Source organism: Tupaia chinensis, unplaced genomic scaffold, assembly GCF_000334495.1.
Source record: "Tupaia chinensis unplaced genomic scaffold, TupChi_1.0 Scaffold000350_1, whole genome shotgun sequence".
NCBI lineage: Eukaryota > Metazoa > Chordata > Mammalia > Scandentia > Tupaiidae > Tupaia > Tupaia belangeri.
Genome location: NW_006159844.1, coordinates 9,345,153 through 9,359,853, shown reverse-complemented (window position 1 = coordinate 9,359,853; position 14,701 = coordinate 9,345,153). Strand labels below are relative to the sequence as shown.

Genomic DNA, 14,701 nt, shown 5'->3' with positions numbered 1-14,701 from the left:
GGGTGTGTACACTTGCCAGAGAGACAGAAACAAAGAAACAATGTGAGAAATCAACCCCTGGGGGGATGGCCATGCTGCAATCCCTTCTCTTCCATTCTCTTCTCCGGTTTTTGGGCAAGCACACAAATGTACCCAGAGTGAATTTCAAGCCATCAGTTCTGGAACTCAAAACATGGTCGGCCACATGCGAGTACAGTAAGCACTATGCGACCTGCTGGTTCCCTTGTGATTCTCTTGGCTCAGCCTCACAAGTAGCTGGGACTATAGGCCCTCTCTACCTGGGTTATTAGGGTGGGCTGGGAATTGAACACAGGTCTCCATGTGGCCTCAGTCTGCTGAATAACAGTGTCAACCTGCACGCTCCTAGGCTATTCTATGTTGGGCTGTAATCTCTTTTAAAGAACGAAAGAACTCTTACAATCTTCCATCAATGAAATTACCATTACCTTGTTTTTAAAGCTTTTTAAAAACATGAAACACCCAGTGAAAAGCAAATAAAAGGCTTGACTATGTTATTCCCATCACATTGTCAAATGAGTATTTATACCTGGTGTTAATAAACATTTCTATAAAGAGGAAGATAGTAAACATTTAGGTGTTGATGAGCCACACACATTCTACTGCAATTATTCAACTCCATTACTGTAGCACATAAAAGTCATATACAATAAACAAATAAGTATACTTGTACTTAAACAGAACTTTATTTATAGTTACTGTGATTTGACTTTTATTTAACTCTATCATGGAATATATTTCTGTTTTTATCCCAACCATTAAAAAAGATAAAAAGGGCTGGCCTGAAAGCGCAATGGTAAGCACTGTATGGAGGAAGTTAGATATCATATGGCCAACTAAGGTTTGAGTCCTGGCCCTAATGGCTTGAAAAACATACTGGATTTGAATGCTTACGTAGCCAGAATTCTGACAGGCTGAAGAATGGGAAATAAAAGGATTTCAGTGGGTCCCGGCCCATTAGGGAGTACTTTCTCTCGTTCCCGTCTCTCTTGCTTATATACTCACTTGTGCCCTTTGGCATAAAAAATTAAATAAATAAAATAAAAATGCTTTTATTAAGAAAAAGAAAAGGGCTGGTCTTACAGACCACTGGTCATTGGTTAAACACAGTTTACTGGAAGCCATATGCCACACGGCTGACTGCAGTTCAAACCCTAGACCCGTGACTTGAAAAACATAAAAGGTGTATGTGAGCTTACTCCAAATCTGACAGGATTGAGATATGGAGGAAAAGGATTGCGGTATGACCTTGCCCCCCTAGGGAATGCTTTCTCTTTTTCTCCTTCCAGTCCCTGCCAAGCACATGTGCCTTCTATCAATTAAACAAACAAACAAAAGAAATAAAATAAAAGAAAAATACGATAAAAGAAAGGTGGTGCACATGGCTAATGGTTAAGGTGTTGGATTCCCACACGGTCAACTGCAGTTCAAATCTCAGTCCAGGGAGCTTGAAAATCATAACAAATAAATGTTAAACAAACAAACAAATAAACAAACAAAAACAAAACCCTGAATCTAGCTTTTTTTTTGGATTAGTTTGTTTTTAGTTTTTGCTATAAGGTACGTGGGCTTACTAGACAGAGACAAAGAGGAGAGAAGGAATGTGAGAAATCAGCCCCCCAAGTGGGATGGTTACACCACAATCCCTTCTCCTTCAGTCTTCTCTGGGGATTTTGGGCACACATGCACATGCGCCTGATGTACTCTTCAAGCTACCGGACCTGGGACTCAAACCATGAAGTTGGCCATGTGGGATTCAGCTGCATTAACTTCTACTCTACCTACTGACCCAACAATCACTGATTTATAATAAATATTTGGTTGTCGAGAAAAGTCATGATGTATTTTTGTTTTTCTATGTAGAACTGTGTCATGACTTTCCTGACAACCCAATATAATTTAAATGAGCCCATCCCCTTCAATGTATCGACCTTATTATTTTCAATCTCAATTATAGCACCAGATCCATAGGCTATGTTATGTTCTCTTGACTATCTTTATGTTGTAGAAAATTTATTTTTCTGAAGATAAAGTCATGATTTTTGGAAAAGTTAGATTCAGATTAAGCTTAAAGGATGATTTAAATTGGCTTAATCTATATAAAGCTTACAAACTGGTCTGGAAGGGAAATACAAAAGAGAGATCTTTTTTTTTTGAGAAGTTTTTGCTATAGGGTGCATGCGCTTGCTGGAAAGACAGAGACAGACAGAGAGATAGAAAGCAAGAAATCACCCCTCAGGGGGGATGGCCACGCTGCAATCCCTTCTCCTCCATTCTCCTCTCGGGATCTTGGGCACACACGCACACGCCCCCAGTGTGAGTTTAAGCCACCGGGTCCGGGACTCGAACCACAGTCAGCTACATGGGAGTTCAGCGACATAGCCATTACGCTAACTGCTGGTCCCTGAAAGAGAAATCTAAAATTGTGTTAAGCAATGAAGAAAGCTAGCCTCATGTCTTAGATGCTAAAGGAGCAGCATCCCACAGAGCTGACAGTGTGGTTTGAATCCTGGACCTGTTGGCTTGAAAACATGCTGGCATGAGTGCATGACTGCCTGCTGCAAACCCAGAAAGGATGGCGAAATGAAGAAGATATTGTGGCATAACCCTGTCTCACTGGGAAGTGCTTTATTCTTTTCCCTTTCTATAGGTCTCTTTCTGACAAGCACATGAGCCCTCTGTTGTTGTTTTAAAAAAAGGAAGTAAATGGCTTTTTAATTTTTAAGTTTGCTTTAGGGCATGTACTGGCCAGAGGGAAAGAAAGAAATCATCCCCAGAAAAGACAGCCATGCCACAATCCCTTCTTCTCCATTCTTCTTTTGGGATTTTAGGTATGCATGCAAACAGGCCTGGCATGATTTTCAAGTCACTGGATCTGGGATTAGAACCCTGTAGTTGGTACCTTAACCTCTACATCACCTGCTTTCTCCAGTAAATGGCACTTTTTTTTTTTTAAAGGAATTATTTAATAATAATAATTATTATTATTTTAAATTTGTCATAGTGCACATGCATTCATGGGGTTATGGAGGTTAAGAAAAGCAAGCCACTAGATTTGGGACTGGAACCACAGTCAGTCATGTGTGAGTCCAGCACCTTAACCACCACACCACCTGCTGGCCCAGTAAATAGCTTCTTAAGGTGAATACTAGAAGGAAAATATTTGTGTGAATATTTAAATTCTGGTACATAGTAAAAGTTAGTCTTGTTCAATCATATAAAAATCCTTTCACTCAGAAAACATAAAACTATTTTGCAGTCATGTAAAGCTTCCACAAGACTGTTACCTAAAGTCATCAGAGCAGCGATCAACAACCACCCAGCTTGTGTACGCTGAGCTGAAAGGCGACTGTTTTGAGCAGCAGAACACAGCAAATCCTCTGCTAATGTCATAATAATCTATTTACACAGAGAAAAACAAAGTAGAGAAAAAGCATTATCAGTTTTTAAGTTGCTGGAAAAAATCACAGTAACTAAGAGTAACCTCTTAAAAAATTAACTTGTATATAAGAAGCAAGGAAGGACTGCTACTCATGTAGACTATGTGATAAGAGACTATACAGAAAACTATTTAAAAATTACATTTTCATAGCTAAATACTGATATATTCAGTAGTATACAGCACTCCTATGTCTCTCTGTAGCAGTGTATGTGACAACATTGTATTATTATTCAAGTACAGCCATATAGAATTTTACTGTTAGTTTTTAGGAACTATCTTTTTAAAGCAGTAATTGTCAGAAAAAATTTCATTAAGAAGCCTGTCCTTTTATTTAGTCTTCTACATATCACTCCTTTACTCTAGTGGCTGGTAACAGTCTTCCCAGAGACAAGAGGCCGTACACTGTAGTAGTTAAAAGTAATGAAATTAGTCTCACATTGAAATAAGTTTCACAGTAGAGTAGAATGAATTAAAATGTTATATTAAAAGTCTATGAAACAGGTAGATATTATAAAACAGAGAACAAGGTCCAGATATTTCACATTTATGTAGGCATCAAGGGCCAGGGAGGTATCTATTATGTCTGAAAAAATATCTGGAAAAGCAGCAAATATTATGAATTGCCATAACTATTTTCTAAAGGGGAAGGTTGGGGTACTGTAAATCAACTAACCAACTTACTATAGATTGAGTATCCCTTATCTGAAATGCTTGGGACCAGAAGTGCTTCAGATTTTATTTTTTTTGGATTCTGGAATATGTGCATACACATAATAAAATATCTTAGCAACGGAACCCATGTCTAAACATCTAAACAAGAAATTCATTTTTTGACTTGTGGTACCATATGGTGTGCTTGACAAGTTTCATAATTTGGAGCATTTCAAATTTCATATTCTCAAATTAAGGATATTCAACCTGTACTTACACTACCTGCTACCCGTACAGTCACTGGATAGCACTCAAAAAGAGTGAGGACAAAATAAATCATTCTATTCGCATCAGGATAAGAGGATATAATCTTAAAAAAGAAATTTTAAATATATAATATGGAAATGGGAATCTAGTTTGAATTAAAGAGACCCAAGGATTAGGCTTAATTAAATGCATGCACTGACGATTCTTTTCTTTAGCAGGATGTGATATGTCAGCTCAGATTATAACTTAAAATAATATATTTAAATGAATATCACCTCTCCAAGTTATCAACTGCCTTTTTCCAATGGTACTGGCAATGCTAAAAATAATTTGGGAATTCCTGAAGTTATGGAATGGTCTTTTACAGAACTTAAAGGAAGATGGGACCAGCAGTTAGCATAATGGCTATGTCGCTGAACTCCCATGTAGTTGACCATGGTTCGAGTCCTGGACCTGGTGGCTTAAACTCACGCTGGGCACGTGTGCGTGCGTACCCAAGATCCTGAGAGGAGAATGGAGGAAGAGGGATTGCGGCGTGGCCATTCTCCTCGGGGTGTGTGTGTGTTTGTGTGTGTGTGTGTGTGTGATTTCTTCCTTTCTGTCTCTCTCTCTGGCGAGCGCACGTGCCCTATAGCAAAAACCTCTCAAAAAAAAAAAAAAGAAAAAAGAAAAAAGAACTTAAAGGAAGATATGCTCTAAAACTCAATGACACAAGCCAGCAGGGGAAGTGGTGGATAAGGTGTTGAATTCCTACATGGCTGACTGTGGTTTGAAGTCCTAGACCTGACAATTTGCTTTCTCACCTTCCACCCCCACCCCCCACCAGTGAACATATGTACCCTATGGCAAATTAAATAATAATATAAATAAACAAAATTAAATATTTTAATATTTAATTAAAATATTAATTAAACATTAATATTTAATATTGATTAAATATTAATTTTTTAAAATGACATAGGAATAACACTGAGAAAGAAGGGAATATGGTAATTTTACAAGTATATATATATATGTGTGAGGTGTGGGTTGTAATGGCTTTCACTAACAAGCAATATTCTCTGACAACTTTCAATTCCTAGCAATTAAAAATGAAATCGACCCAGCTGCCGTGGAGCACAGGTAGGGACAATGCTTTGGAGGCTAGAAGCCTCATAAGGAGGCCTGGATTGGGTTCTCGGGGCTGGGGGAGGGTAGTGAGTGGATGTGTGTGTGAGTGCCATCTGAACACTCTAGGCAAGGCTGTTCATAAACAGCATATTTATGTTTTATTCTTTTTATTTTTAAGAGAGATTTTTGCTATTAGGGTGCATGTGCTTTGCCAGAGAGACAGAGAAGAGACATGGCAAGTGAAAAATCACCCCTTAGGGGATATGGCCACCCACAATCCCTTCATCTCCATTATCCTCTTAGGATTTTGGGCCTGCCCACACACGTGCCCAGTGTGAGTCTCAAGCCTCCAGGTCTACAACTCAAACCGCAGTCAGCTACATGGGAGTCCAGTTCTTTAATTACTATGCCACTTTGCTGGCCCTGAGCATGTTTATAATCTTATTCTAGCTAACTGGGAGTCTGAGGCTGAAGAACTGTGACACAGTGCTCGCTTCGGCAGCACATATACTAAAATTGGAACGATACAGAGAAGATTAGCATGGCCCCTGTGCAAGATGACACGCAAATTCGTGAAGTGTTCCATATTTTTAACCTCTCCAAAAAAAAGAAAAAAGAAAATACTAAAAGATTTGATTACAGTAATAGATAAAGTGGTTTAAATCTGTTTTACTCCCTATTTTATAAATCTATTTGATCACAGAACTTTTTTCCTACCTTATTCCTATTAATAATATATACTTTTGGAATTTAAAAAAAAAAAAAAGAACTGTGACACAGTAAGACTGTCAAAAATACCCCTCTCCTCTTTTTTCTCTCATAAAAATAAAATTCCAACATTATACCTATTTTGTGTGTTGTACACTCCATTAATATTTTTTTCATTGGTTCTATTCAAAATTCTGTGTGCATTAAAATGGGGTTATTTACTCACTAGGTATCTATTTAAAAGTGCTAAATTCAAAACACTAACTTTACTCAGGAAACTACATTTTTCAGTAGCAATGCAATTTTGGGAAGGTATTTTTGAATATCATTACAAACTGCTGAGGTTTTATGTGTTTAGTGTGTTACTATTTTTGATGTACAAAATATCCCATCTTTGCTCAGTGGGGGCCCCTTAAGTTACTCCTTTTAAAATGAACATGATACTCTTTGATGACTTCCTTACGTTCTGGCATGACAAGACATCCACGTTTATGCTGTGCATTTCCTGCCATAGACCTGATTCCTCTTTGGTTGGAAATGGTATTTAGAGTTACAGTCTGGGCACAAAGGATATTTTCTCCTACTGCATTATCAGTTTGTAAGTCTTTACATGGAAAAGAATAATGTAACTAATTTTAAAAAAGAAAAATTATGAGTTCACACTGATTTTTATCAATTCAAATTTAACAAATGGAGTTTTACTTCACTTTCATTCTATAGCTATAGCTCTTTTTTTCTGAGATGGAATATCTTGGTTCCTAAGAATATAAATATAACTCTTTATCTACTTTATCCCACTACCTGTAAGCTAATTTACCACTAACTCTAAAATTATTAAATAAAGCTGAGGGCCAGCAAGTGGCATGGTGGTGGGGGTGTTGGGACACTCCCACATGGCCAACCATGGTTTGGGTCCTGGACCTGGTGGTTTGCTTTCTCACTTTCCCTCTCTCTCTGTGTCTCTATCGGGTCAAAATAAAAGATAAATGAATGAATAAATAAAATTTAAAAAATAATTCTTTTTTTAAAATTTTTAAAAAAAATTATTTATTTAACTTTATTTATTCATTCATTCAGTTTTAATTTGACTAGAGAAATAGAGAGAGAGAGAGAGAGAGAGAGAGAGAGAGAGAGAAGGTGAGAGAGTAAGCCACCAGGTCCAGGACTCGAACCATGGTCAGCCATGTGGGAGCACCCAGCGCCTTAACCACCACGCCACCTGCTGGTCCCTCAAAAAAATAATTCTTTAATAAAGTATTAAATAAAGTTGAAGATTTCCTTCTTGGGTCTACTTGTCCTGAGAAATATATTTTTAAATATGCTTATATGGCAGAGCCAACTACACAGAAAACGTTTTCAGTAACAAATTCTGTCATTACGTAGAGAACAGAAATTACTCCTTTATTCAAGTGTGGATAAAACATTGTTAAGCCATCCCTTCATTTTTCCTCACAGCAATTATGATAGCCATATTTAACATTTATGTACTAGTAGAGATGGCTGCTCAGAAATTTCTCCTGCATGACTTTCTTTCTTTGACTGGGTAATAAACAAAAAGACTATGATGTTTTTAGGATAAACTTGGAATGCCATTATCATACGCAGAGGATAAAATCATTACCTTGCCCTTTCCATGAGGAATTCCTAAAGGACAATGTTTCACTGCTCCCAACAAAGCTGCTACAGCAAAACTAAAGCCCGTCACTGCTTCAGGTGAAGACTTAAGGACAGTAAGCCGTTCAATGCAACGGTCCAAGAGAGGCGTTAGGTAGGAAGGTAATGCCACAGCAATGCAGTGTAAACACCAAGCTGCTGATAGTCGTACAGAAATACTAGGATGAAGAACAACTGAAATGACACTGTCAAGAAGGCCTGGAAAGAAAGAACAAAGGAATGATGATTTAGGTACACAGATAAACTCAAAAGAAGAAATAGCTACATGTATATAAATTACAGTACTTTTATCAAAAGAAAACTGGAATCTCAAAGTTATGTGATACAAAACTATAAATACATTGAGCAAAAAGGTAATGTGGAGGTTAGATGCTGGATCCCACATGGCCAGCTGAGCGGTTTGAGTTCCAGATCTGGTGGCTTGAAAATTACATTGCACATGTGTGCCTGTGTGCCCAAAATCCTGAGAGGAGATGAGAGGAAAAGAGGCTGTAATGTGGCCATCCCCCTTAAGAGATGATATTTCACTTTCTCTCTCTCTCTTTCAGGTGAGCAGGCAGGCGTGCCCTACAGTACAAAACAAAAACCCTCAAAAAATTACGAATAATTTATTTTTGCCTAGCAAGTAATATATCTCATGAAAACTTGGTTAAATTAAGTCAGTATGCAGAAGAAAAATTTCATTTCCTAAATAAGCAAATATTCTGCCTACTTTATTTACAGATCATTATTAACTTGGTACCAGGAATTAAAATTATTAAGAAATAACAAAAACAGCTTGTTTTGTCTCTTTTTTGTTATGTCTCCTCTTGGCCCATCCTCTTTATTAAATACCCCTTCCAGCACACTTAATCTGTGCAATGAGCATATTTCCTATCCACCATATTGCTCTTACCTGTAAACAAATGTTAAAATCAAGGCTTCACAGTGTCATCACAGGGCTACTGACACACTATGAAGACATGGAATAGGTCTACTAGCAAGGAATAAAAGTCTACATTTGCTAAGATTCAATATACACCTTCACTAAAACATGTAAATTTCATCTCAACTGCTATTTAAATAAGTCACATATTTAAACTTACAAACACAAATACAATGAAAAGCTTCTCAGACTGAAGGAACTGTATATCACTAAGGATAAAAGCCATAAAACAGCTTTTAGAAGTGACAAAAAAAAAGTTAGTCACTAAAGATCACATGTTAAATGATTCCATTTATATGAAATATCCAGAATAGGTAACTTGTAGAGACAAAAAGTGGATTACTGGCTGTCAAGGTTGGGAATAAGAGGAAATAGGAGTGATAGCTAACATTTTCTTGGAGTGATAAAACTTTCCAGAATTAGACAGTGGTGAGGGTCCATGCTTTATGGCGGAATCAGAAAGATTAGAGGATATAGAAGTGGGACCAGCAGTTGGTGTAATGGCTATGTCGCTGGACTCCCATGTGGTCAACTGCGGTTCGAGTCCCGGACCCAGTGGCTTAAACTCACACCGGGCACAGGTGCGTTCTCAAGATCCCGAGAGGAGAATGTATATAGAAGCATGGAAAATGGTGATAGATACTGGAGACAGTGTGGGAACAGGGTGAGAGAAGGGGGAGAGTGTGAGGAAAGAAATTAAGGAGAAAAATAGAGAGGCAATATACTTATGGGACACAGAAATAGAGAAATAGATTGTTGTCTGTTGATAATGTGTATAGTATCCTCAACTGGACTGGTGTGAGGTGTATTCGTGCTGGGTAAATTCACTTTACAAGCTAAATGATGTACTGTGATTGAATGTATAAAATAAATAAAAAAAAACAGACAGTGGTGATGACTGTACAACTCTATGACTACATCCAAGCCACTAAACCATATACTTCTACAAAAGGGTGAACTTCATAGTATGGGAATAATATCTCAATAAAGCTGCTATAAAAATAATTAAATAATTTTCAAAGAAAGAAAGAAAATAAAGACTGCATGAAGAGAACTCTGAGAAATTGAATTATATCTACCATATAAATACTAAGGTTTTAACTGCAGATGAGAGATACGAGTTCAGGTTTACTTCTCTGTAAGTGTTTATATGTTATCTTAAATATTTCCAGGAAGATGGATGGGGAGAAGACTCGGAGAACCATCTCTACTTACAAAAGCAAAAAACTTGAACACATAAATATTTTTAATAATCTTAATTACAAATTTTTTCTAAAACACCCCTAATAAACCAATGATGAAATCTACAAAAAGTAAGCTAAGATTTACTTTCCTGGAAAAAGGTATCTAGAGTACAAGTAAAAACAAAGTATTCAGGATCAAGTGTCATGGGACAGGCAGTAGGGTGCCTGTGTACCATACTGGAGCGACGTGGGAGGTTCAGGTTTGGACCCCCAGATAATCTGAACAGGGGCTTACTTGAGCAGGCCAGGAAAGCCTATGATCATGGCAGGCTTGGAGGCTGACGGAATAACTGTGGTGTAAAGAGACAGTGTTGAGAGAATCTGCCCCTCCCCCCTTCCTCTCTCTCTCATGAAACGAAGAAATAAAACAAACTTTAAAAACAAACAACAAAACCCAAGGTATTTAGATGAGTCTTAAATAAGAGAGATACCTGCACTTGAATCCTGTAGCAAAGGTAGAGCTGTGGTGCCAAGATTGTATATGAGATTTCCAAGTTCTTGTAAAGCACAAATCAGCATATGCTGACCTGCTGCTACATCTGTGGAACTGAGCCGGGTTTCTGAATTACCATCATTCACTGCAGCATCTGATAGAAAGGTGAGAATTAACTATCACTTATTTTTATTAGAATATGTTGCCAGCAGGCAGCATGGTGGTTAAGGAGCTGAGCTCCCACTTGATCAACTGCAGTTAGAGTCCTGGACCTGGCAGATTCCTTTTTCACTTTTTCTTTGTTTCTATCTACCTGCCAAATTAAAAAAATATATATATATATAATAACTAAAATTAGATGAACTAATTATTTAAAAAAAACATAATATATGTGTGTGTGTGTGTGTGTGTGTGTGTGTGTGTGTGTGTGTGGTAAGGGTGGGTGTGAAGAATAGAAATGTACAAATGCAAAAATCAGAGTATCTACTTCATCTGTATAAAACCTGTGAGGCAGTAACTTAAATGCTTAAATGGGGACTTGATTCAACCAATATAACAGATTTGGTTCAAACAGCCTGATAAGAGAACCTTGGGACAGCAAGTGGCACAGTGGTTAAGGTGCTGGACACTCCCACATGGCTGACCACGGTTCAAGTCCTGGATCTGGTGGCTTACTTTCTCTCTCTCTCTGTGTGCTGGGTTCTAGTTCCAGACCTGGCAGCTTGCTTCCTCACTTTCCCTTTTGCTGTCTCTCTCTGTTCAAATTAAAAAATAATAACAAATGGAATTAAATAAATAAATATTAAAAAAGAGGTCCTTTATTAGTATTTTAGCAAGGGGCATTGAAAGTGCAAAACCATGGGAAACAAACAAATAAAAATCTACTATTATTGATATTCGAGATAAGCATAGTGGACTTAAGATAGTATAGGAATCGAGGTAGATTGTTTCAAAAATAACTTCTATAAAAGTACTACATAAATTAGGAACCAGCAGTTAGCGTAATGGCTATGTCGCTGGACTCCCACATAGTCGACTGCGGTTTGAGTCCTGGACCCGGTGGCTTAAACTCATGCTGGGTGCATGTGCGTGCGTGCCCAAGATCCCGAGAGGAGAATGGAGGAGAAGGGATTGTGGCGTGGCCATCCTTCCTGGGGGGTGATTTCTCACTTTCTGTCTCTCTGTCTCTATCTGTCTGGCGAGTGTCCGCGCCCTATAGCAAAAAACCTCTTTGAAAAAAAAAAAAAAGAAAGAAAGGTACTACATGAATTCTTCAGAATGGCAATATTATCACCAGCCTTCAAGATTTTTGTGTACTAGTCTAGCTTTTCCAAAGGGACCATTCCTTTAGCACTGTTAAAACAGACTATCTTAGTAGATGCATACCCACAACTTTTTTTAACTTCCAGATGGCCTGGCAAATTTCCTTGGCAGCAGCAATCTGAGCCTTTTCTCCAAGAAGACCTCCTATAGTAGCTCGAAGGATGAATGAAACACAGCGACGACAGCAGACAGCGTCAATTTGAGTTTGGGTGGCTTTAGGATGTGACTGTGACACAAGGCTTAGGACATGAGAAAGAAAGACAGCAAAATTTTTCTCTAGCCAAGCTCCTCCTAGTGTCGAAATAAATACCACGTAAGCCTAAAAGAGAAAAGAGTTTTATCTTCAAAATTACATCATTCAATTATATATAATAGATATTTTCTTTTCTACATAATACAAAAAATTACTAATATTTCTTTTTATTAGTCAAAAATTTTTTTAAAAGAACACAAATTATTTTCATTACTCAGTTATAGCCACTTAGAATATATAAATATAGCACTATTTTTTTTTTGTTTGCTTGCTTAAAGCCAAAACAGAAGTGTAAGGTCTTTCAACTGAGATTTCATTTATGGGTCCTGTTTCACCTTGATCAAACCTTGAAAATTTCCAGAATAGTTGGCACGGTCAGCTAATATGTCAACTGTGCTTGTGGCTAAAGAGGTTTCAAGCTATTTAACATTCTAAATATGAAAATCCAGTTCAAACATATAAACACATCATAAGAATTAACTATGCTCCAACACTGTTATATTCAGGGAATTTAGTTCTAGAAATCTAAAAGGAAAGTTTATAGTGAATTACAGCTCTTCATTTTCATGAATGTGAACAGTCTTGTCTTACTCGAGATACAAAGATAACCTGTTACTTGGAAGCACACAGTTTAACTACAACTATACTGGGAAACTCACATTTTCATTAAGTCTATATATAGTATAAAATAGTAAGGCTAGGGAACTAGCAGAGAGCGTAATGGCTATGTTGCTGGACTCCCATGTAGTCGACCGTGGTTCGCGTCCCGGACCCGGTGGCTTAAAACACGCCGGGCGCATGTGCGTGCGTGCCCAAGATCCTGAAAGGAGAATGGAGGAGAAGGGATTGCGGCGTGACCCTCCCCCCGGGGGGTGATTTCTCGCTTTCTGTCTCTATGTCTCTCTCTGTCTGTCTGGTGAGCGCACGCGCCCTATACCAAAAAAAAAAAAAGTAAGGCTAGATATAAATTTTTAAAAATACGTTTGCTTTGAACCATAATAGCATTTAGGAAAAAGATAATTTAAGAAAAAAATACAGAGACCTCTGTGCTGTTTTATTCTAAGGTACCTTTTCTAAAAAGTCAGTTTTTAAAATCTTTAATACTTATGCAATGAAGTAGATTACATGTTGTAATCTTTAGGAAAAGGTCATATAAAATTATTATATTACCCATGCGAAATAATATGTACCTAAAAGCATACATGTGAACTTTATGGGCATATACAAACATGATGAAAAAAATATTAAGCCATAAGACACAGAAAAACACAAGGGCTAGAAACAAAAAAAAACTGTTGTTTGAGTTTCTAAAGAAATAAAAACCTTACATTACTAGGAACTGAAAATATTTAATAGTAATAAGGTTGTCTTACTGGTAACCTAGTATTTAAAAAGTAGTTTGGCCTTACCACCTCTATTTATAAATATGACAGTGTAAGTGGTAACCTTGCACAACGACACTTTTAGTCAGAGACTAAAATTTTTCAGCAAGAGGTACATTTAGAAACTGATTCTGACCTGAGTAACTCCAACTCGAACCTCCCTACTGACTGAACTGGTTCCTTTCAGCATATCTCCACTGGCTCGAAGAAATCCTGAACTCCCACGTAGAAATCCTGTTCCCAGTAATTCCAGAACTTCCTCCAGAGATACTCTGCGAATGCTCTGACGTGAGCCTGCTATGACAAACAACAAAACTGTGACTTGTATATCATAAACTCCATTTAAATGTATGATCTTAATTTGCAAAAAGACAATGTGTTGGGACCAGCAGTTAGCATAATGGCTATGTCACTGGACTCCCACGTAGTCGACCACGGTTTGTGTCCCGGACCTGGGGGCTTGAGACTCACGCCGGGTGCGTGTGCGTGCATGCCCAAGATCCCAAGAGAATGGAGGAGAAGGGACTGTGGCGTGGCCATCCCCGTGGGGGGGTGATTTCTCGCTTTCTGTCTCTCTGTCTCTCTCTCTGTCTGTCTGGCGAGCGCGTGCGCCCTATAGCGAAAACCTCTCAAAAAAAAAAAAAAAAAAAGACCAAAAAAAGACAACATGTTAACAGAAACAAAAATAAACTAAAAATTCAAACAAAATGCACAGCTTACATTACACTACACACGAATGTACACATACACACACACACACACACACACACACACAGAGAGAGAGAGAGAAAGGAGAAATTTTAGGTATCAATAGAGAGGATAAGGGCATAAATGAGAGATGATCACCAGGCTACTCTCAAAGCCCAGTTAAAGTTTATTCTGAGCAGGATCAAATCTGTACCTTTCTGTGGCTTGACCTCAGGGCCAACCACACTTCAAATCCTGGACCTTGTGGCTTGCTTTCTAACTTTCTCTCTCTCTCCCTTCCTCTGGTTAAATGTTTAAAATAATAACAATAAGAATAAATAAAATATAATGTAGATGTGCCCCAAATCTTAAAAATAGAATAAAGGAGAAGGAATTTCATCATGGCCATTCCCCCAGAGGGTGATTCTTCACTTTCTGTGTCTATCTCTTGCTCTCTCTCTCTGGCTATCAAACAAGCCCTGTAGTAAAAATCTCTCTTTCAGAAAAAACAAAACAAAACAAAACAAAAACCTTCCTGAAAGAAATTGGATAGTGTCATAGATGAACTTTTGACACAGAGTTCT

The 14,701-nt window shown here is 37.8% G+C and overlaps 1 protein-coding gene and 1 non-coding gene across 2 annotated transcripts in view; one reads left to right on the top strand and one right to left on the bottom strand.

Moving 5' to 3' along the window:
• Positions 1-14,701, bottom strand: part of HEATR5A (HEAT repeat containing 5A) — a 156,408-nt gene that overhangs the window by 105,955 nt on the left and 35,752 nt on the right. The window contains exons 8-11 of the mRNA XM_006152391.3: positions 11,859-12,114; positions 10,471-10,626; positions 7,818-8,068; positions 3,306-3,417 (exon numbers count right to left, since the gene is read on the bottom strand). Coding sequence (XP_006152453.1) covers positions 3,306-3,417; positions 7,818-8,068; positions 10,471-10,626; positions 11,859-12,114 — 775 coding nt within the window. The remainder of the gene's footprint in view (positions 1-3,305; positions 3,418-7,817; positions 8,069-10,470; positions 10,627-11,858; positions 12,115-14,701) is intronic.
• LOC114008510 (U6 spliceosomal RNA) lies at positions 5,975-6,080 on the top strand. Its single transcript, XR_003550031.1, has one exon. It is a non-coding gene; the product is annotated as a U6 spliceosomal RNA (small nuclear RNA).